The sequence below is a fragment of the Rhipicephalus microplus genome, chromosome X (genome assembly GCF_043290135.1).
Source record: "Rhipicephalus microplus isolate Deutch F79 chromosome X, USDA_Rmic, whole genome shotgun sequence".
NCBI lineage: Eukaryota > Metazoa > Arthropoda > Arachnida > Ixodida > Ixodidae > Rhipicephalus > Rhipicephalus microplus.
The window spans coordinates 489,902,600-489,923,508 of record NC_134710.1 but is presented as its reverse complement, the minus strand read 5'-3'; the positions used below and the strand labels follow the sequence as shown (position 1 = coordinate 489,923,508).

General features: G+C 46.5%; 1 protein-coding gene and 3 non-coding genes across 4 annotated transcripts in view; 1 reads left to right on the top strand and 3 right to left on the bottom strand.

Moving 5' to 3' along the window:
• Positions 1-17,075, top strand: part of LOC142775541 (uncharacterized) — a 47,647-nt gene extending 30,572 nt beyond the window's left edge. Inside the window, exon 2 of the mRNA XM_075876999.1 lies at positions 16,697-17,075. Within this exon, the coding sequence (XP_075733114.1) occupies positions 16,697-17,075 (379 nt within the window). The remainder of the gene's footprint in view (positions 1-16,696) is intronic.
• Positions 3,757-3,829, bottom strand: TRNAT-CGU (transfer RNA threonine (anticodon CGU)). The gene has a single exon. It is a non-coding gene; the product is annotated as a tRNA-Thr (tRNA).
• On the bottom strand, positions 4,212-4,284 carry TRNAT-CGU (transfer RNA threonine (anticodon CGU)). Its single transcript has one exon. It is a non-coding gene; the product is annotated as a tRNA-Thr (tRNA).
• On the bottom strand, positions 4,667-4,739 carry TRNAT-CGU (transfer RNA threonine (anticodon CGU)). Its single transcript has one exon. It is a non-coding gene; the product is annotated as a tRNA-Thr (tRNA).
• Positions 17,076-20,909: the final 3,834 nt, after the last annotated feature.

Genomic DNA, 20,909 nt, shown 5'->3' with positions numbered 1-20,909 from the left:
AACCAGCGACCTTCGAATGACGCGTTCGATGCTCTACCACTGAGCTACCACGACAGCTATCCCCCCAGCCACTTTATTGGGTTTATATGTGAATTCAACGTGGGAGTGTCAGTCAGTGCCACCAGTAGCCATGGCGCGGAGAGTGGCACACTCTTTTGAGCCTGTTTGGCGTCACGTAGCACGTGGACTAATTACGAGTGCGCAGCTGACCAATAGTCCCTCGTATACAACCTGAAGGCACTAAGCCAGCCAGATGCGTTTATGTGCCACTGTTGATTGACAGTTCGTCTACCCAAGATTGGCAAGAAATAATATTGGTAATTTTAACATGACAACATCGAGGCAAATGTCAGTGTTGATCCTTAGCAAATCATTTAGAACATCAAAGGTAAAATGTGCAGGAGGATAAGGCGCACGCATATACGCAAAAAAACTTGACCATCTTTATGCGGAAATAAACGAGTACTTTGAATAATTGAACTGCGACACACATATATGTTAACATATTATACAGATCATATATACCCAATATTTAAAAGAATAAGTGCACAACACCACTGTGCTAGTGAACACAAATTATATATATATATATATATATATATATATATATATATATATATATATATATATATATATATATATATATATATATTGCCACGTTCCATTTCCCAAGTTTTTGTTATCATCCCAAAACACCACACGATTCTCAGCGCAAACCGCGCCTGCAGTTTTCGAGAGGGTTCCGGACTGTAGTAGATCATTTCGATAAGATCACGCCCACTGTGCGAATGGTACAGATTGTTCTGGAACGTACGCCGCCGCCAGCGGTAGCGCTAGAACATTCGACGGTGGGAGTATAAATGCCGACGCGCTTCGCCGCTTGTCAGTTGTTGATCGAAGGCCGACGCTCCGTTCGCCGCTATCAGTCCGAGACTGCTATCTGTGCGAGACTGCTGCTGTAATTGGACTTTCTGTTTACCGGGCACAGGTTCGCCCAAATAAACAGTTAAATCCCAACACGAAGTCTCCTGTCTTCGGCCACGTCACGACCCCGTGACATCTGGTGGAGGTGCTGCTTCGTTCATGTACCGCACGCCCCCGTCAAGCCGTGCGCCGATTTCTGGGCCTGTGCGCCTATTATAGGCGGTTCGTGAAAAACTTCGCCCGCATCGCCGATCCTCTCACTAACCTTACCAAGGCCGACGTGGAGTTCAAGTGGGAAACGCCACAGGAACACGCTTTCCAGGAGCTTAAACATCGCCTCCAGACGCCTCCGTTACTTGCCCATTTCGACAAATTCGCCGAGACAGAAATACACACTGACGCAAGCAGCGTAGGTCTTGACGCCGTTCTTGTGCAGAGGGCTGACGAACTTGAAAGGGTTATTAGTTACGCCAGCCGATCGCTATCCAAAGCAGAAGCAAATTATTCCACAACAGAAAAGGAGTGCCTCGCCATCATCTGGGCTACGTCGAAATTTCGCCCATACCTCTACGGCAGGCCCTTCAAAGTTGTGAGCGACCACCACGCCTTGTGTTGGCTAGCCACTTTGAAGGACCCTTCAGGTCGCCTCGCACGATGGAGCCTGAGACTTCAAGAATATGACATTACTGTCATTTAGAAGTCCGGCAAAAAACACTCCGACGCCGACTGTCTCTCTCGTGCGCCTGTCGACCAACCGCTACCCGACGACCCGGATGACGACTACTTCTTGGGAACGATAACTACCGACGACTTCGCTGAACGACAGCGGGCCGACCCGGAACTTAAGGCCCTAATAGAATACCTCGAAAGCAGGACCGCCGAAGTCCCGAAGGTATTCAAGCGCGCACTTGCGTCGTTTTTTCTACGAAACGGTCTTCTACAAAAGAAAAACTTTTCACCGCTTCGGGCTAAGTATCTCCTTGTGGTGCGTTCAGCTCTGCGACCAGAACTCCTGCAGGCCCAGCACGACGATCCGACGGCAGGGCACCTCGGTGTTTCTCGCACGCTCGCGAAGATACAAGAAAGGTACTACTGGCCGCGTCTTACCACCGACGTCACTCGTTATGTGAGGACATGCCGGGACTGTCAGCGACGCAAGACACCGCCGACAAGGCCAGCGGGACTTCTGCAGCCAATTGATCCACCTTGCCGACCTTTCCAGCAGATCGGTATGGACCTACTGGGGCCGTTCCCGACGTCGGCTTCCGGAAACAAGTGGATCGTGGTAGCTACCGACTACCTCACCCGCTACGCCGAGACAAAAGCCCTGCCAAAAGGCAGTGCATCCGAGGTAGCTAAGTTCTTCGTCGAAAATATCGTCCTACGTCACGGCGCCCCGGAGGTCCTTATCACCGACAGAGGAACGGCATTCACTGCCGACTTAACTCAAGCGATCTTGGCATACAGTCACACAAAACACCGCCGGACGACAGCGTACCACCCTCAGACCAACGGCCTCACCGAGTGGCTTAACAAGACGATCGCCGACATGCTGTCAATGTACGTCGATGTCGAACACAAGACGTGGGATGGCATTCTTCCGTATGTGACCTTCGCATACAACACGGCGGTGCAGGAGACGACGCAGATATCTCCATACAAATTGGTCTACGGAAGGAGCCCGGCAACGACCCTCGATGCCATGTTACCCAACGTCACCGACGAAGAAAACCTCGATGTGAGCGAGTACCTTCATCGCGCCGAAGAAGCCCGACAACTTGCGCGGCTCCGTATCAAGAATCAACAGACGACCGACAGCCACCGTTACAACCTTCGACGACGCTTCGTGGAATACCAGCCCGGTGAACGTGTTTGGGTGTGGACGCCGATACGCCGACGTGGACTAAGTGAAAAGCTTCTGCGACGGTACTTCGGACCGTACAGGGTGGTTCGACGTCTCGGCCGACTTGATTACGAGGTTGTCCCCGACGGCATCACGAACTCTCAACGACGCCGATCGCGACCTGAAGTCGTCCATGTCGCACGACTCAAGCCGTTTCATGCGCGTTAAGAAACTGAAACAGTGTTTTTTGTATTATTGTTGTATCGTAATTTATTCATTGTGCTTTCTTGCATTATTATTGTACCTTCATCTTTAAAGCATCGAGACGATGCCTTTTTCAGAGGGGGGCAATGCCACGTTCCATTTCCCAAGTTTTTGTTATCATCCCAAAACACCACACGATTCTCAGCGCAAACCGCGCCTGCAGTTTTCGAGAGGGTTCCGGACTGTAGTAGATCATTTCGATAAGATCACGCCCACTGTGCGAATGGTACAGATTGTTCTGGAACGTACGCCGCCGCCAGCGGTAGCGCTAGAACATTCGACGGTGGGAGTATAAATGCCGACGCGCTTCGCCGCTTGTCAGTTGTTGATCGAAGGCCGACGCTCCGTTCGCCGCTATCAGTCCGAGACTGCTATCTGTGCGAGACTGCTGCTGTAATTGGACGTTCTGTTTACCGGGCCCAGGTTCGCCCAAATAAACAGTTAAATCCCAACACGAAGTCTCCTGTCTTCGGCCACGTCACGACCCCGTGACAATATACACTTCTTTCCCTTATATATATATATATATATATATATATATATATATATATATATATATATATATATATAAGGGAAAGAAGTGTATACCTAAGGGCTCGTTTTCCGTGTTTTTAACACAATAATAATGAGATATAACAGACAGTAATGCCAAGGAATGTACAGGGGAAGTTATTACATTAATGGAATGTAAATAAGAAGAAAGAAAAGTGGACGAAAAAATTACCAACTGTAAGCAGGAATCGAACCTACGACCTTCGAATTACGCGTTCGATGCTCTAACCACTGAGCTATTACAGCGGCACTCCCTCCATCCACTTTTTTGGGTTTATCTGTGAATTTAGAAGTAGGAGCGACAGTCAGCGCCATCTATAAGCCAGACAACGAGTGTGAAAACACTCTTATGCGCATGTTTGGCGTCACGTAGCACGTGAACTTATTATGAGCGGGCAGCTGATTAATTGTCCCTCTTATACAACCTAAACACACCAAGTCTGCCAGTACGAGACCCTCGTTCAATGAAATAAGGGAAAGAAGTGTATACCTAAGGGCTCGTTTTCCGTGTTTTTAACACAATAATAATGAGATATAACAGACAGTAATGCCAAGGAATGTACAGGGGAAGTTATTAACATTAATGGAATGTAAATAAGAAGAAAGAAAAGTGGATGAAAAAATTACCAACTGTAAGCAGGAATCGAACCTACGACCTTCGAATTACGCGTTCGATGCTCTAACCACTGAGCTATTACAGCGGCACTCCCTCCATCCACTTTTTTGGGTTTATCTGTGAATTTAGAAGTAGGAGCGACAGTCAGCGCCATCTATAAGCCAAACAACGAGTGTGAAAACACTCTTATGCGCATGTTTGGCGTCACGTAGCACGTGAACTTATTATGAGCGGGCAGCTGATTAATTGTCCCTCTTATACAACCTAAACACACCAAGTCTGCCAGTACGAGACCCTCGTTCAATGAAATAAGGGAAAGAAGTGTATACCTAAGGGCTCGTTTTCCGTGTTTTTAACACAATAATAATGAGATATAACAGACAGTAATGCCAAGGAATGTACAGGGGAAGTTATTAACATTAATGGAATGTAAATAAGAAGAAAGAAAAGTGGATGAAAAAATTACCAACTGTAAGCAGGAATCGAACCTACGACCTTCGAATTACGCGTTCGATGCTCTAACCACTGAGCTATTACAGCGGCACTCCCTCCATCCACTTTTTTGGGTTTATCTGTGAATTTAGAAGTAGGAGCGACAGTCAGCGCCAACTATAAGCCAAACAACGAGTGTGAAAACACTCTTATGCGCATGTTTGGCGTCACGTAGCACGTGAACTTATTATGAGCGGGCAGCTGATAATTATATATATATATATATATATATATATATATATATATATATATATATATATATATATATATATATATATAGATGAACAATAACGAATAATGTATCTGTGCCAGCACATGTACATGCAAAATTCATTGTGAAGCGCTCTGACAAGTGAATATTTTAATAAACTCGAAGAAAAATGATTGATTTTCGCGTGAATGCTGCGTGCAAATGACACGTTGCTTCAAGTTACCTATAGCTGAGGAAAGTGAATTCAAATAAATGAATGAGTGCATGGTAGCACTCGATCAGTTTAAAACAATAAAGGCAAATATCTTTATTTTGATCTTGGAAATTAAGCATGTTGTGAAAGAGAACCAAAAGAATCGCCGCTGTGGCTGATGTGAAATTCTAAACAAACTGCATGCATGAGCAATGATCGAAGTTGTGCCGATCAAAAGTTATTTATATATGACAAAATCGGTGTCGAACCTCTTAGATGTGACTCTTGACAAGCATGCCAATAAGAATTAACACCTCGTGCACATCAAAGTGATATTTTATGTGCTTTTTCAAGTGTGAATCCACATAAAATAGTTGCATGTACAGCACTCTGTCGGATTGAAACAGGACAATTTAAGGCTAAGTATTGCACATACTTTTGTTTGCAACGCTTTTACCTCAGGTAAAATCAGTGTAGTTTCGACTTCAGCCTCTAGATCAGAGTCAGCGTTATTTTTAAAGACCAAATTTAAGGAGATGTGAGCTGGTTACTAGGAAATATTGCGCATATAAGTATGAAAAACAAATTAGCCCGCCAACGCGTCCAGTTACTGTACTATGTTTAATACAGTCCCTAGTCCACAAAGTCGACTGATTGGGACCCCATAGAATACGCTTCGTTATCGCGCAGGTTTGCGTTCAGACTACTACTGCCGTGGGCGCAAATCGTCTAAAAGAATTTATTAGTTTTTTATAGATTCTGGTACAGCCATGGCGGTCGAAGGCCTAAAAATGAGCGTGCCTGGCTCTTGCAGCAAAAGCAATAATTAAAATTATACAATGAACTTGGTTGTTATAAACTACAGTTATGGCTCTCACGTAGGCCGGCTCTGGCATTAATAATATATTATGCAGTGAATTATTGCTTGTATACCAGGGAAGCTGTGGTTGTTCAGACTTCGTTGTCGCATGCACGTAAACGCTTTGCACAACTTTTTTCACTTGTAGTTGTAATGCACATCTTACGTAACACATTTCTTGGCTCAAAGTGAAAACCTACGGCAAGCCGTGTTTCTGTAGCTGCAGCAAGTAATTAAAGAAAACGGTATCCCGAATTCTTCGCAATAAACTTTGCTGTGAAGTTAGAACGGCCGAGATATATGTGACGTACCACACTTTCAGGTCATCCGCGGTAAAAATTGAAAAATGCGTTATCCTGCAGCTCCCGAGAATCCGATTCTCTCAGAAAGGTGTGTTTAATGTTTCTTACCAATACATATATATCACTGGAAACCTTCGTCCTTTCTCTCCAACTTTAGAATTGCTGACATTCTTTTAACGTTCTCGCAAGTGTAGTATACTCATTTTCTTTTCCAATGATGTAACCCATAGATGCCAGATGTGGTGCCTCAACTCCCGTAATTCCCCACCACGGTGCTATAGTGGCTAAGGAACTCGGCTGCTGACCCGCAGGCCGCAGGATTGAATCCAGGCTGCGACGCCTGCATTTCTGATGGAGGCGGAAGTATTGTAGTCCCGTGTGCTCAGATTTGAGTGCACGTTAAAGAACCGCAGGTGGCCGAAATTGCCGGAGCCCTCCACTACGGCGTCTCTCATTATTATATGGTGGTTTAGGGACGCTAAACCCCACATATCAATCAATCTACTCTCGTACTCTGAAATGAATAACTCTCCCAAATTTTGTTAGGCACTTGTTCAGACTGTGCATGGCAGCTCACACTGCAAGTTTACTACTGAATATAGATTTTTTAGAAAGGTAACAAACAGCATAGTAGATGAAATAGAAGACAAAAACACATATGTTGTGTCTGACATTTTCACCCACCTTTCTATTATGGCGCTAAAAAATTTCTTCTCCATCGAGTAATGCACAAGTTAAACCAGTCCAATGCTAATGCAGCCTACACAATAGCTAAAGGTGCCCGGAAAACACAACCATAACTTTACACAGAACATTCTGGCACTAATTTGCATCATAAGATTGCCTGGCATAGCCACATGCTAAAGAGTGAATGGAGAAATCAGTCACAAAAAGAAATAATTATTGTGAGAATGGTAAAGATGCAACATAGCTTCTCACCTTGGTCACTGCTGCTTTTATATGCTTCCAGGCTAACACAAACGTATAACTCTGCTCATTCCCGAGTTACTAAAAACCTAATTGCAGTTCAAAAGTAGCAGAGGCTGGATGGGAATGGAGGCCCCGCTAGCTCAGCGAGATAGCCCCAACCTAAAAACCTCTAAGCAATTTGTCACTTAATCTTTACTCCCTCCTACATATACCTCTATCTTAAAGAAAAGAGTCTCTCTCTGTCTCTCCCTCTCTCTGTGTGTGTGTGCGTGTGTGTGTGTTACGTACTATATGGCTAGAGATGCACAAAAATTTTATTTTAGGGAGCACAATATTGTCACATCCTATTATGAAGCTGGCAGGTATAAAATAGAGCTCATTCAGCAAGAAGGCAAGAGTGAAGGTGCACTTTTATTTTGGAAGCGTAGTAAACAAATAGTGGATTAAGACACATCGAAGGTAGGCCAGGCCTATTAGAACCCACTTTGTAGGCGACTTCCAGGCACACACGCGTGATTACAGATGATTCACCCAGGTTCTAAGTCATGCAGGAAATGAGAAATAGGCTAATGAGTCCAACAATTTAAAAAAATGGCAGATCCCACGTATTGTGGGAATCGATATGTGAAGCACGAATGCGGAAGGTTGATATGTTGCCTAAAATCAGAATGCTACGAAACGAACGTAAATATACCGAGCATGACCTGCATGTCACAATTATAATGTTTCGACATGTCACTTACCTTCATCGTCTATTCATGCCACGTGATACCAAATTTGGTATATGTGAAGCGAGCAAAACGGCCACGAGCCAGCTATGAGCGTAGCATGTAGTAATGTTTTACATGACATGCATACCATGATTATCGTGTTTAGACGTGTCATTTACCTTCATCATTCATTTACGTCACATAATTACCAAGTTCACTATATGTAAAGCTAGCGACACGGCTGCGATTGCATCATGAGCCTGGTATGATGTCATGTGACAACACCAAATTTGGTGTATGTGAAGCCAGAGGCCGATCCAGCCGCTCTTTTAGGGTGGGGGATCACCTAACTAACACCATGCAAGAGAGCTTGGTCTTGAATTCTTTGTTTTTACTAGCAGAAACCCCACTTCATAGCACAAATACTGTTAATATGTGCTCACAATGCTTTAATTCGCGCATGAAATGGCATAATGTTGCTTGAATGGTCTATTGCAGTTGCAATGCTAACTATCAAATTTTCTAAAAATTACACTTGCACTACTATGATGCAGCCGTCAGGACCAGTTCACGTCGAATGTAGTTAAGTGCCATACACTTTGGTGGAATTATGTAGCAGTGTTCAGGGCTATCACTCTTGAGTACTTAAGCGCAACGCATCGGTTTACCGCAACTGTTGATAACACTCGTGTTGCTTCTGGCATCATTATGCAAGTGTAAACAACTGGTTATATAAAACATGTGCTACTGTTGAAGATACATCTGTGTGTACAACCGTGTGCTCAGATTTGGGTGCACGGTAAAGAACCCCAGGTGGTCGAAATTTCCGGAGCCCTCCACTACGGCGTCTCTCATGATCAAATGGTGGTTTTGGGACGTCATACCCCACAAATCAATCATTCAATCAAAATATGTATGTACATTTGTTCATATGTTTTATGTCAATTAGTACGTTTCGCTAAATACACCAGTCAACTTCCTTTAATGAAATACATAAGTCTCAAATTGTCAATTATGTCATTGTGCAAAACTTTTATACAATAAAAGAAGTCACCAATTTTTCAGTGCTTTTTTTGCTGTCATCCTTCATGGACGAAGTTTTTTCCCTTTATAAGTTCGCTTATTTTCCAAGTACAGAAAAAACGAAACAGGTGCCTATCTGTTTTTTGTTTATCTCTGAATGGAATCGATACTAGTTTGTTTATTGCTTACAAGGGTGCCATTTCGCACTGGAAAATGAGGCACGCAGAGGCAGGAAAACCTGCGGAGTGCAAACTACACGTACTACATACCTAGGCGTCGAACGCTTGTATATGTAGAATTATCGACCGGGCAGCTGTATGAGGATTGAGTAGTGTCATACAGGCTCTTTCACTTTGAGTCGTGTTTCTCAAGCAAGAACGACTAACTTCTGCATTTTGCAATCATGATCACAATCTCAATCAAAATTACATCGAGAAACACTTGCATGGCTTAACCTACAGAAAAAATCGGCCACGTTGAACAATGAAATTGCTGCAATGCCACTCATTGATGAATTGGTACATTCGATGAGCACGCCGGAAAACAGTCGAAAGCGAATTGCCGAAGCAATATGATCAAGCACAGTGAAAAATATACTTTAATGCTCAGTAAACTTTGTACAATGAACGCTTCCACTTCACACAAAAAAATCTAATATTAGCAATCACAAAAATAACGCTGAAGCACGTAGTGACAGTGCAAATATGGTATCTAGTACAAGGGACCCTACTGCACGTTCTAGCTCTGCAAATACTGTGCGCGTTCGTCAATCCCATGGGCAACAGTAAGCTAAATCGCAGTGCCCACGCCCACTACAAGGACACCGCAATCAGCGCACGTCCACCACAACACAAATGTATAGAGCTTGTGATCGCGTACAGCTCATTTCACACACGCACGCATGCACACACGCCACACGCCGAGAGAACCTGAGGTTCCCTGACCCACAGTATCCAATGGAGACAGCACACCACACACGAAAAAAATATGGCCAGAGTACCAGATTTAACTCTGCAGAGAATCTCAGGTCGCCTGACCCACCATTCTCCAAAAGGCATAGCTTTGTGCGGATGCAAGCCAAGTAGGATGAAAATAGCGTTTGCGCTATTTTCACCGGGTCGTAGCAGTCACTGACATCGTTCCCATGGTCGCTGAACAATCGCAGCGCCAGAGTTGCCTGTAGTTAATTTTAGGAAACTATATGGCTCGAAAGGTATTCTAGCCGCTATAGTCTAGTCCAATGAGGTTAAATTATTATTTGCTGGAGTGTAGGAGGCAGCCCTCAAGTGAAGCCGCGTGCCACCATCCTGGCATAGGCAGAAAGCGCGCCTTCTGCAAGTCAAGCGGCTTCGGGAGTACGTAAGTTCCTCATGTTCCCTGGTGTTGTAGCGTCCGGACGTTGTAATTATTACAGCGTGCCTTTTCTTAAGGCTACATAGGTCAAGCGAAAAGGTGTTCTGCGATAGTGTTTCAGTTGTGAGTATCATAGTTCGAGCTTGATGAAAACTGTGAGCCGTTACACATGTTCATAGCTCTCAATCTGTCTTCACATATCTCACAACCTTTTTATTTTTTCTAAAGTGTTTCTTACGGACCAAAACGTTCGAAGCACTTCGGGGCATGCTGCTGAACAATTGTGTCCCTAAATCACGGGATGACCGGTAGCGAAAATGAAGTGATCACATACACTCGTCAAATTGTTACAACCAGACTAGACTGTGACGAGCAGATTATTCAGCTGGGGTAGACACGTTTCTAAAACACCTGCAATGTCCACGGATACACATATTTGCGCTTGGTGATACCTTTACAGTGGTAATCGAGTTGAGAATAATGCACAGTAAACTATTCATTGAAGTTAAATAGACGTCTCCAACATATCGTATTTGATTACTGTCAGGGGCATAGCCAGAATTGCTCAGAGTGCATGACACGGATGAAGTGAGTGCGCTGTGCTATTATGAATCTTTCCCAACTAGCCTGGTGCTCATAAACCTTGCATAGCAGCCATGTTTTTCGGGTGAGGGGGGGGGCATTTCGTTGTTTTCGGGAGGGGCAACTCCTTGAATGACCATCATTTGCTCTCTATGCCATGGCGAAAAAAAATTTCTGGGCATGGGCCCGGTGTGCAAATCCCTGGATATGCCCCTGCTTCTTAGTTGTGTTATTTAGAAGCTTAACTCCCTACCTCGAGGGTAGTTAACATTGTTTGGGCAACACACAGAAACCTGCCTTTTTTTACATTCGTGCTTTTAATTTTGTTATTTGAAGTGCAGCTAGCAAAAACAAGTGTCTTAACTGTGCAATGTTTGAGGTGCAACTGACTGCAAAAGCGACCCCAACCGAGCGATACTTGTGTAGTTATATGTACCCAATTTGCTACTCTAAGATGTCAGAGTTCTACCAGCTACATGGCAGCTCTTACAAAAAAATGGTTTGTGTTCCCTATGAGGAGCTAAAACAAACAGCTCCGGAAGAAAATTCTACCGCAGAGAAATTGTAGTGAAGCAAAAAAACGAGCCTTTATTTTCAAGCTAAAATGAAAGGGATCCAAAATGAAAAGCCTATTTTTGAGAGTAGTGGTGAGGGGCTCATTGCAGCTTTCCCTCATCAAAACACCTTTTTTTCGATGAGCATATGGGTTTGTACATGTGAAGCTTGGTGCACCCACTTTTATATTCCAGGCAAAGGAATTGGTCGAAATCTACTTATGCATAACATTCCGTCACATGAAGGATATAGGAATAAAATGAACAAGAAAATGAATGCCGAGAAAGTGAGCTCAAGAAACAGAATAAAGTCCACTGTATTCTTGTTTACCATTTCGCTTCTTATTCTTGGCAATTCAGCACTTAATGCCCTCAAAATTGTTAAAAACCACGGCGGAAGGCAGTGGCGGGTGCGCTTTGGCTACCGTATCTTGCCTGTGGCAAGACTGCCGCCACGGCTTCATGCACTCCATTGGTATGGATAGGCGGCCCCCATTCCAGCAAGATTTATTTAAACCTCGTTGGTCTAGCCCGGCCGCGGTTCGGGTACAGTGTACTAGAAGAAGGCAGTGGGCTTACCCCGTCGCTCCTCTAACGCATTTGGCGTCACATAGGAGAGGTGGCGTCACAGGTGTATTCAATGGAAGCTTAGCCTGCAGAAGCTGCTCGGCGACGGCCGCTCGTAAAAGTTGCGACGTGCATTTCTTCAATATTTGTAATAAACTTGCATGTTTCGACTGCCCTCAGACTCTATTGAGAGCATATATTGCTCTCGGTTCACAGTGTTTTCCTTTTTTTTGTGATATAGCTTCCAGAAAATCAGTCCGATGGCAGCCGGTGCAGTCTGTACTTTCTCCCTTTTAGTGCGACGCAGTTAACGCTTTTGTGTGTGTGTGTGTGCTTGAGTTCTTTGAATATTTCTGACAACCACTATGTTTGTTTCAGCCACACCGTGTTTTCTCGACTATAACACCTCGTCGTGATGTATCCCTAAAACATAGGGTTTGACACAGTGACCAAATGTACAGTTCATGTTGTGCAGACTGAACCTAAAATGATTTCGTAAGAAGATCATACCCGCCTTTCCACGACATAATTATAAAACAGTGCACGTTGACTTCCAAGAAAAGCTTTGCCATGCAGGCGCGCTGGCTGGGTTTGCGCCTTTGTTATAAAGCGAAAGGATTTTTTCTTCTGCTTCGGTTGTAAAACGTGGCACAGCAGTTTTCTGGAGGATATTATTATTCATATATATACAGATACACGTATTTTAGGCATAAGTAGTGTGACTATATGAAAAACTGAATAAATATACACACGAACTTCCTGTTTCTGACACGAAGCTCTTATTTGCAAGAACTGAAGTACACCATCTAGCCACCGATTTATACACTTTACTCACTTCATGTGCAACGGCTCGGCTCCAGCTGCTTGGCTCTCTGCCGTTTCCATGCCTTGTCAGTGTTTAGTCTTTTCAGATAAAATTAAGACGTGTGACAACGCAAAAAGTAATTACTTTCGCTTTGATGGTAGCTGCGTGCACCTTGCAACCAACTTCAATCGAATGTCTGCGCTGAACGATTCCCACTATGTCCTTAATGCTGTCAGAGTGAAGCTCACTTTGGCAGAAACATTCTGTGAATATATACTCGAGCTTTTTCATGAAGCTGTACAGCTGACTGGAGGAATAGAAGAAGCCTCCTTGGTCACAAAATTAGGTTAGCCGAGCAAGTTGAAAACAGCATCAGCGTGTTTTATGGCTCTTCCACGAGGTATCTGCACTTCTTTTCCAACTATAATATGCACATGATCCCTGATCACATAACGTGGTTGCAAGTGGAGTTCGCAAACTGCGCTGGTGTGTTCCCAGAGCTTGTACACCCTGTGCAGATTCTTCTCGCATTATTTCCGCCTGTTTTCACCCTTCGGAACGTCAAAGAGCGACAGCTTCGGCTCACCCTTTATGGACACGTAGCCTGTCAGGCACCCAGGCACGTAACAGTGGTTTTGCCAATTTTGCGGCACGACTCAGGCTCTGAAAAGCATACCGACGTCTTGCGTGGTGCGTAAGGCTTAAAACAGACAGCAAAAACTCGGCGCAACAACAACAACGTCTACAGCAGCACATCATGGTTTGAGCTCTGTTGTTCTTTACGACTTGACTACTGAACACTTGACTCCACCGGCTCAGCTAAAACGTCACTGCCAAACTTGTTCCATTGATGTCCAAGCAGACGGCTCTCAAGCCTATCTTTTTCGATGAAAATTGTGGCCACCACCATCGTGGTTCGATTCCGCAGTCAAGGGTTACATTAAGTGTACTGCTTGTTGTGAGCTGTACTGTTGCTTACAATAATAGACGCTAAGTACTGCCATTTGGTGCCAACCAGGTATTTCTGCTAGTGCACTGTTGGCGCTTGTCACAACCATAACTTACTACAATATCACACTCCTACTTTATAGCAACATTTAGTAATTGCCACGTGAGTAGGTTCTGACGTTATGACTGTTTCGTCTTTTATACTCGGTAAGGCTGCATACATTTGGTATTAGCCGATAAAGCGCAACAAGTCACTGCGATATTCTTTACGTAATATACAATAGATGGCTAGTTTGGGTGTGCAAAGCTTATCTAAGTATACTCTCCATAGTGTTTTGAATCCCTTGAAAAGAGCCTTCTGGTCAGAAGTTACTGTGTGATGAGTTTCTTATGTAAAACATTTGTTTTTGTGTTTTTGAGAAATGAGTGTACTAGAAAATTGTTGAAAAAGTAAAAACTTTTACACTGATAATGATATGTCCAACCTTTATTCGGCTAAGGCTGATCTGTTACTCCTATTTGTCTTCAACCACCAGCTGATGTAGAATACCTGTTCAAATATTGTATGTAAAATACTCTAAACCGTACAGTGTAAATGAAAATAACTAAATAGTTTTGCAGATTCACATGCTTGTTATACACATTCCACTTATACCAGCCTTCATTATGTAGCACCAAACAGGCTATCAACTGGCCTAGTTTCTGGTCTGCATAAAGGTACGCTACTTATAGGACACACAATACACACACTTGAGTACACATAAACATGGTGGCAAAATTATGACAGTTGGAAGACATACCGGACGTTTACATATCAATTACATACAGGACGGTCACAGATGGGACACGAACATGACGGACGCTATGAGGAGACAGAAAGTCGGCGGCCAAATCGTTAAATCTTGGAGACATACTGTTTGCGTCCTCATGCTGTCATGGGGAACCATACAATACACTAGCAAGACATTACCGCTTTCGTAAGAATGGCGGACTTCTGGTTTTCAGTTTTTATGAATGAAGCATGTGTTGGAGGACTATCATGCGTACACGCAAAGGTCGACTTCTAAACAAATAAGAAAATGTGATGGCTTAAGTCATAACGCTTTTCAATTAATGACAGATGCAATATAGCAGTTTTCAATGCATAGAAACATGTTCTTTTATATGAATAAATACACGTGAAAAAGTGCGGAACGATGCAAGTCTTACTATAGTTGGTAACTTCTCACGAGGAGGGTGTGCAAACTCCACCAGATATTCAATGGGTTAATCAACGACCATTATTGGACACGTAGTTGGACGTTCTGTTTTATATACAATGCTTCATTGGTGTAACTGGTCATGTAGTTAGAAGAGGTGTAGGGCAAACACAAATACGTGAACAAAGAAAACACAAACGATGTTTGTCATGTCTCGTTGCTGCATGGAAGTGAAAGATTGATTGATTGATATGTGGGGTTTAACGTCCCAAAACCACTATATGATTATGAGAGATGCCGTAGTGGAGGGCTCCAGAAATTTAGACCACCTGGGGTTCTTTAACGTGCACCCAAATCTGAGCACACGGGCCTACAACATTTCCGCCTCCATCGGAAATGCAGCCGCCGCAGCCGGGATTCGAACCCGCGCCCTGCGGGTCAGCAGCCGAGTACCTTAGCCACTAGACCACCGCGGAGTTAACGAGAAAAGACAAACATCGTTTGTGTTTTGTTTGTTCTTGTATTTTGTGGAAATTGAGGCTAGCCCGCTGCCTTTACACGGGCTTTGGCGCCTTTTGTGCCGTTCTCATTTCCCGACATGACTCCCCTCTTCCGCTGTCTGCCGCGCTGAGAAAGCGAGTAGAGATGCTTAACTCTTCTCACCCCGTAGCGGATGTCGACTGTGGCGCCACGCGCGGGGTCTCTCGGGGCGATTCGCGCGCACGCGTCGGAAAGAGAGATTCTACGGGACAGCTTACGGTGAGCAGCGCATTCTCTTTTCCGTCCGTCGACTACCGTTGCTCGTGGCTCGTTGGACTTCGCTGACGGCGCCTCGCGCCCGATGCGAACACTCACCTTTTGTTGCCCCTTTGCGTACGCTCGGCCGAAGGCCGGTATGGTGTCCTAGTGCGTGGCCAAGCTACGCCGACCCGTCTTCCTCCGAGGCCAACGCGAGCACCTTTGCCCTCGCTTGAGCAGCCGGGCCTTGGTCCCGGTGTCTCCGTGAATCACCTTTACTACGAAGACGTGCTCGTGGCACCCTGTGTAGTACCGTTTCGCCCGTGGCGTCGATAAGCCCATTTGCTTTCCCTGCGCCTTTGCAATGGGCTGTACTGCGTTTTGGTGTTGCCAAAAGTGTTGCGACCTTGAGCAGTATCGTGTTCTCGCCACGGCAACGGTTAACGCGTGCCCTGCGGCTCGCTAAGACCGGACACGCGCTAGTGGCCGTACTCCTTCGGGATATGTATCACTACACTGGCACCCAACGCGGTATCAAAAGCTCGAAGCTTTTGACTGCGCTTAGCGGGTCAATTCAACTGCGTGATTCTGGCTCATCGCATCATGTCTGCTTCGCGGGATGTTTGTCCACTGTCCTTGTTAGCGGATGACGCGTTGCACAAGGAGGTCATTGCCTGTATTGACGGGAACCCTTCGGCATGCCCTATTGCGGTGACGACGCGAGGCGCCTAGCCGCTTCCTTTGGAGATGGCGGATGGCGCGTCATTTTGGAATGGGCTTCTTGCCTAACCCAAACGGTATGCAAAAGCGCCTCTGACTGCTAATGCGCCCTTCGGCATGCATGGCAGTTCGTTGGCACAGCGCTCGCAGTCCGTTCCCTGCGGAATTGACGGGTCGCAAGCTTTGGCCCTCGCTGACTTTTGCCCGCCATCACGTGTGCAAATGACACTTTGAACGCACGGTGAGCTGGCGCCTAGTGAGCATTTTGTCCGACAACAGGCCAATCCCACAAGGAGCATCTTTTGCTCTAGGAGTGGCGCGCAGGGCGGTGGTCCGTTTGAAACCACCCCACCGATCGAGCTGGGTGACTGCTCACCTTCGCTCGACCGCGCCGTTAACGCACCAACGGCTTCCTACGAAGCCGGTGCGATGACGCAGACGTTGCTGAAAAACGCCGTGCAGATGCTTCAAGCACTCTGGAAAGCTGTGCAAGCGCTTTCGGCTGGTCCGAAAAGCGGTCACCCCGCCGGTATGTTGCCTGTGCCAACCTACAGCGGATACGGTGATCTTCTCACCGCCCTAGATTACCTCGACTCTCTGTCATGTCACCAGAAAGCAATGGGTTTGGATGATCAGGTGGTGCTCGAACGTACTGTTCCAGCTGCACCGACTGACACGCCGGAGAGATGATATCGGCTTACTGGTTACCGTGCAGCAACCCTCGATGAGTTTCGCGCGGGCTTTTTGCGTGAATTCCTACCCGCTGACTACGAAAGCAGGATGTGGCGAGAGCACGAGCTCAGTACACAAGCTCCTGACGAGTCTTTATAGGAGTATGTACATGCGATGGATGAACTTATTTCTATCGCTGAGCCCCAAGCCTCGAACAAAGATTGCGTCGAACAGTTGAAATTGCAGGCACCATCAACTTTTTTGGCATACCTTTTTCGCGGCTGCTTCCGTGACTTGGAGGAGTTGGCCTCCGAGGTGAGGCGCATTCAAGGCTACCTTCTCGCCGCGCGTGCCTATTGCCTGCCGCCGCCACCCAGCGATGTCCTTGAGCCACACTGCACTTGGAGAGGGCCATGACCTTTCCACAACGGCAGCAACCTTTCGGCGACGCCTTTGCTGCAGCAACCGGCACTGCGTGGGAGTTGAGTGATCGCGCTTTTGATCAGTTTACGCATGAGAGGCGGGCAGCCTGCGCTGCTCCACCTGAAACTTCTCCACAGGGACGCTTTCTGACCCAACGTAATGTGGGAGGTGAGGCTCGCAGAAAAGTAACCTGCGACAACGTAGCGAGCCGATCACGACAGCTAGAGGCTGCTCCGTCTGGAAAAACAGACATTGATGGAGTGCGCTGTTACCGCTGCCGTGAACGAGGGCACATATCAAGGGAATGCGCCGGATCCAGGCCTCCTGCGAGGCAGGAATACGGGTTTCCGGGTCGTTCGTGAATGCACGAGGGACCCAACCTTTGCTTCTTCCCTCTGTGTGCAGGACAAGCACTTTTCTTGCTGATACGCACGCGCCATTCATTCCGGTCACTATTGCGGGCCGTGAACTTTGGGCATTGCTTGACATGGGCGCTAGCGCCTCGTTGTTCGGTGAACAGGTGTTGTCCCACTTGCAGAAGCACTCAGTGCGCCTGTGGTACAGCCAAACGACTTTCACCCTTGCGAAAGGCGTGGCCCATTCGGCAGGCGCTGCTAGGTTGACTGTCACATGGGGAGGTCAAATGAGACGCTGGCGTCTTGTCCATCTTCCAGGGCTCATCGTTCCAGTGATTCTCGGTCGGGGCTTTCTCCTTAAAATTTGTATCGTTGTGGACATTGCAAATAATGGTTATCGTGATGGCTCATTTTGCAAACTCAAGCCGTTCATCAGCCCGCTGGCGCTTAGCGGTGCGTTTGCCGCTAAAGCGTCGGAAATGTGCCTCCACATAGTCCGGGACCACGCGCCTGCTCAACGCATTTGCCCTCTCACAGTCCCCTTCGGGAACGAGAGGCGCGGCACAGACCACGTCGTGTGCCAACTTCGGGGTCGGCTCTGGCCTTCTGCGCTCGTCGGCTTGAAACCCCTGTGTGGATCGACCGACACGACACGAAGAGGCAGTACATCTTTTGGTCGCCTGCGTGACTCAGTTGGATGATGCACAGAAGGCTCGTCTGTCGACACTGTTACGTCCGTACGACGAGCTCTTCACCGATCAACCTGGCTGCACCGATTTAGTGAGCCATGGGAGTGAAAGTGGTGACGCGCTTCTTTGAAGTGTAACTCCTGGCCCGTCAGTCTAGCCAAAAGACAGATTATCGATGGGTTGTTAGACGACATGCTTGCAGCTGGCATTATTCGCCGCTCGTCTAGCTCCTGGGCATCTCCAATAGTGTTGGTGCGTAAGAAAAATGGCAGTCATCGCCTTTGCGTAGACTATTGCTGTCGTAACCGTGTGACTAGTAAGGATGCCTATCCGCTCCCCACGATAAACTCCATCGTAGGAAACCTGGGTACTTTACCGGTACTTTACCACGCTTGACGCTTCTAAAGGTTAACTACAGGTCCGGATGGGTAACCGTGACCAGTCTAAAACTGCGTTCACGTCCCACAGAGGGTTGTTCGAGTTTACTTGTATGCCCTTTCGTCTTTGCAATGCTCCTGCAAAGTTTCAAAGACTCATGCACCGAGTCCTCGAAGAATCACAGTGGTCATACTGTCACAAAGACACAGGGATGCAGGCACAAAAGCAGGGCGTTTACTTTCGTGACCAAAGGCAAAACGCACGAACACCAGAGCACGTGCGCACAGAACTACTTCGTTATCCTCCTCAGATGTTGGCCACTATAGTTCCAGCCTACCTTGCGTCAATTCCCCCATTTCAAGAGCGACCATCCTGGTCGATCGACTAAGATGCTAGAGATAATCATAAAAAAGATGGCCACGTCAACGCTGTTGTGGACAATAAAAAAAGTTCGAACAGTTCATAACTCGCGGGCGTGGTACGGTTTTATCTACACTACATGGACTACTTCTGGACGTGGACGTCTTCGGTTTGAACTGGTATCCAAAGTTTGAGGAATTACCTCGTAATTCACGTCACTGAGGCAGCGCACAACTTCGTAAGGGCCTAAGTAGCGTCGCAATAGCTTCTCCGAAAGACCACGATGTCAAACTGGTCTCCACACCCATACATAGTGACCTGGTTGATAATGGACGTTCCTTCAGCCTTGGTTGTAACGGCGAGCGTCGCTATCTTGCTGCGTGCGAATGGTGTTCCGTACAAGCTGGCGGGCTTCCTCGGCTTTCTCAACGAAGTCGTCAACGCTGACATTTCCGCTGGTGTCCTGTTCTACGGGGAGCATAGCGTCTAACGGTGTTGTGACGCGACGGCCATTAACAAGCTCGAATGGTGTTAGGTCTGTGGTCTCTTGCACAGCGGTGTTATAAGCAAACGTGACGCGCGGAAAATTTTGTCCCACGTTTTGTGGTCTACATCAAGATACATAGATAGCATGTCGGTAATTGTTTTGTTATAACCGCTCTGTCAAGCCGTTCGTTTGGGGATGATAAGCTGTTGTTTTCCGGTGGTTAGTGTGCGTCAGCTTGGTGACTTGTCACAATAACTCTGCCGTAAATGCTGTTGCGCGATCGGTTATGAGAACGGCAGGTGCACCATGACGCAAAACAATGTCGTGGACGAAGAATCTGGCGACTTCAACTGCAGTTCCACAAGGCACAGCTTTGGTTTCTGCATAGCGAGTCAGATACTCGGTTGCGTTGATTATCCACTTATTTTCTGAGGATGACGTAGAGAATGGACCAAGAAGATCCATTCCCACTTGCTGAAACGGTGCTCGAGGTGGATCTAAAGGTTTGAGGAAGCCGGCGGGCTTTGCGGGTGGAACTTTACTCCTCTGACAGTCACGGGAGGTGCGGACATAGCGCTGAACGTACGAATACAGCGGTGGCCAGTAGTACCTTTGTTAGATGCGTACTAATGTCCTAGCAAAGCCTATGTGACCGGCAGAAGGATCGTCGTGGCACGCCTGCAAAACTTCCTCACGCAGTGCGTTGGAATGGCGAGGAGAAAAGTTTCCTGGCTGCTCTCAAGATTTCCAAGATTTCTCTTGTAGAGAACATTGTTCCACAGGCAATACAATATTAATCCACGTGAGAGCTGGCGTGGGGCGACTACGTCTTCTCCTTAAAGATGCTGGATGACAGGTAGTAGCTCAGTGTCCTCACGTTAAAGCTCAGCCATCTGTACCACATCGACGATGCCAAGAAACGGTAAATTGTGTTCAGTGTCAGATGATGTCGGGGAAATGGGAGCACGAGACAGGCAGTCAGCATCTGTGTGCTTATGTCCTGATCGGTAGACCACCGTTATGTCGTACTCTTGAAGGCGGAAGCTCCAGCGGACGAGTCGGCCTGATGGATACCATAGATTGGCAAGCCAGCAGAGCGAATGGTGGTCACTGACAGCTTGAAATGGCGGGCCATATAGGTAAGGTCGAAATTTGCTGA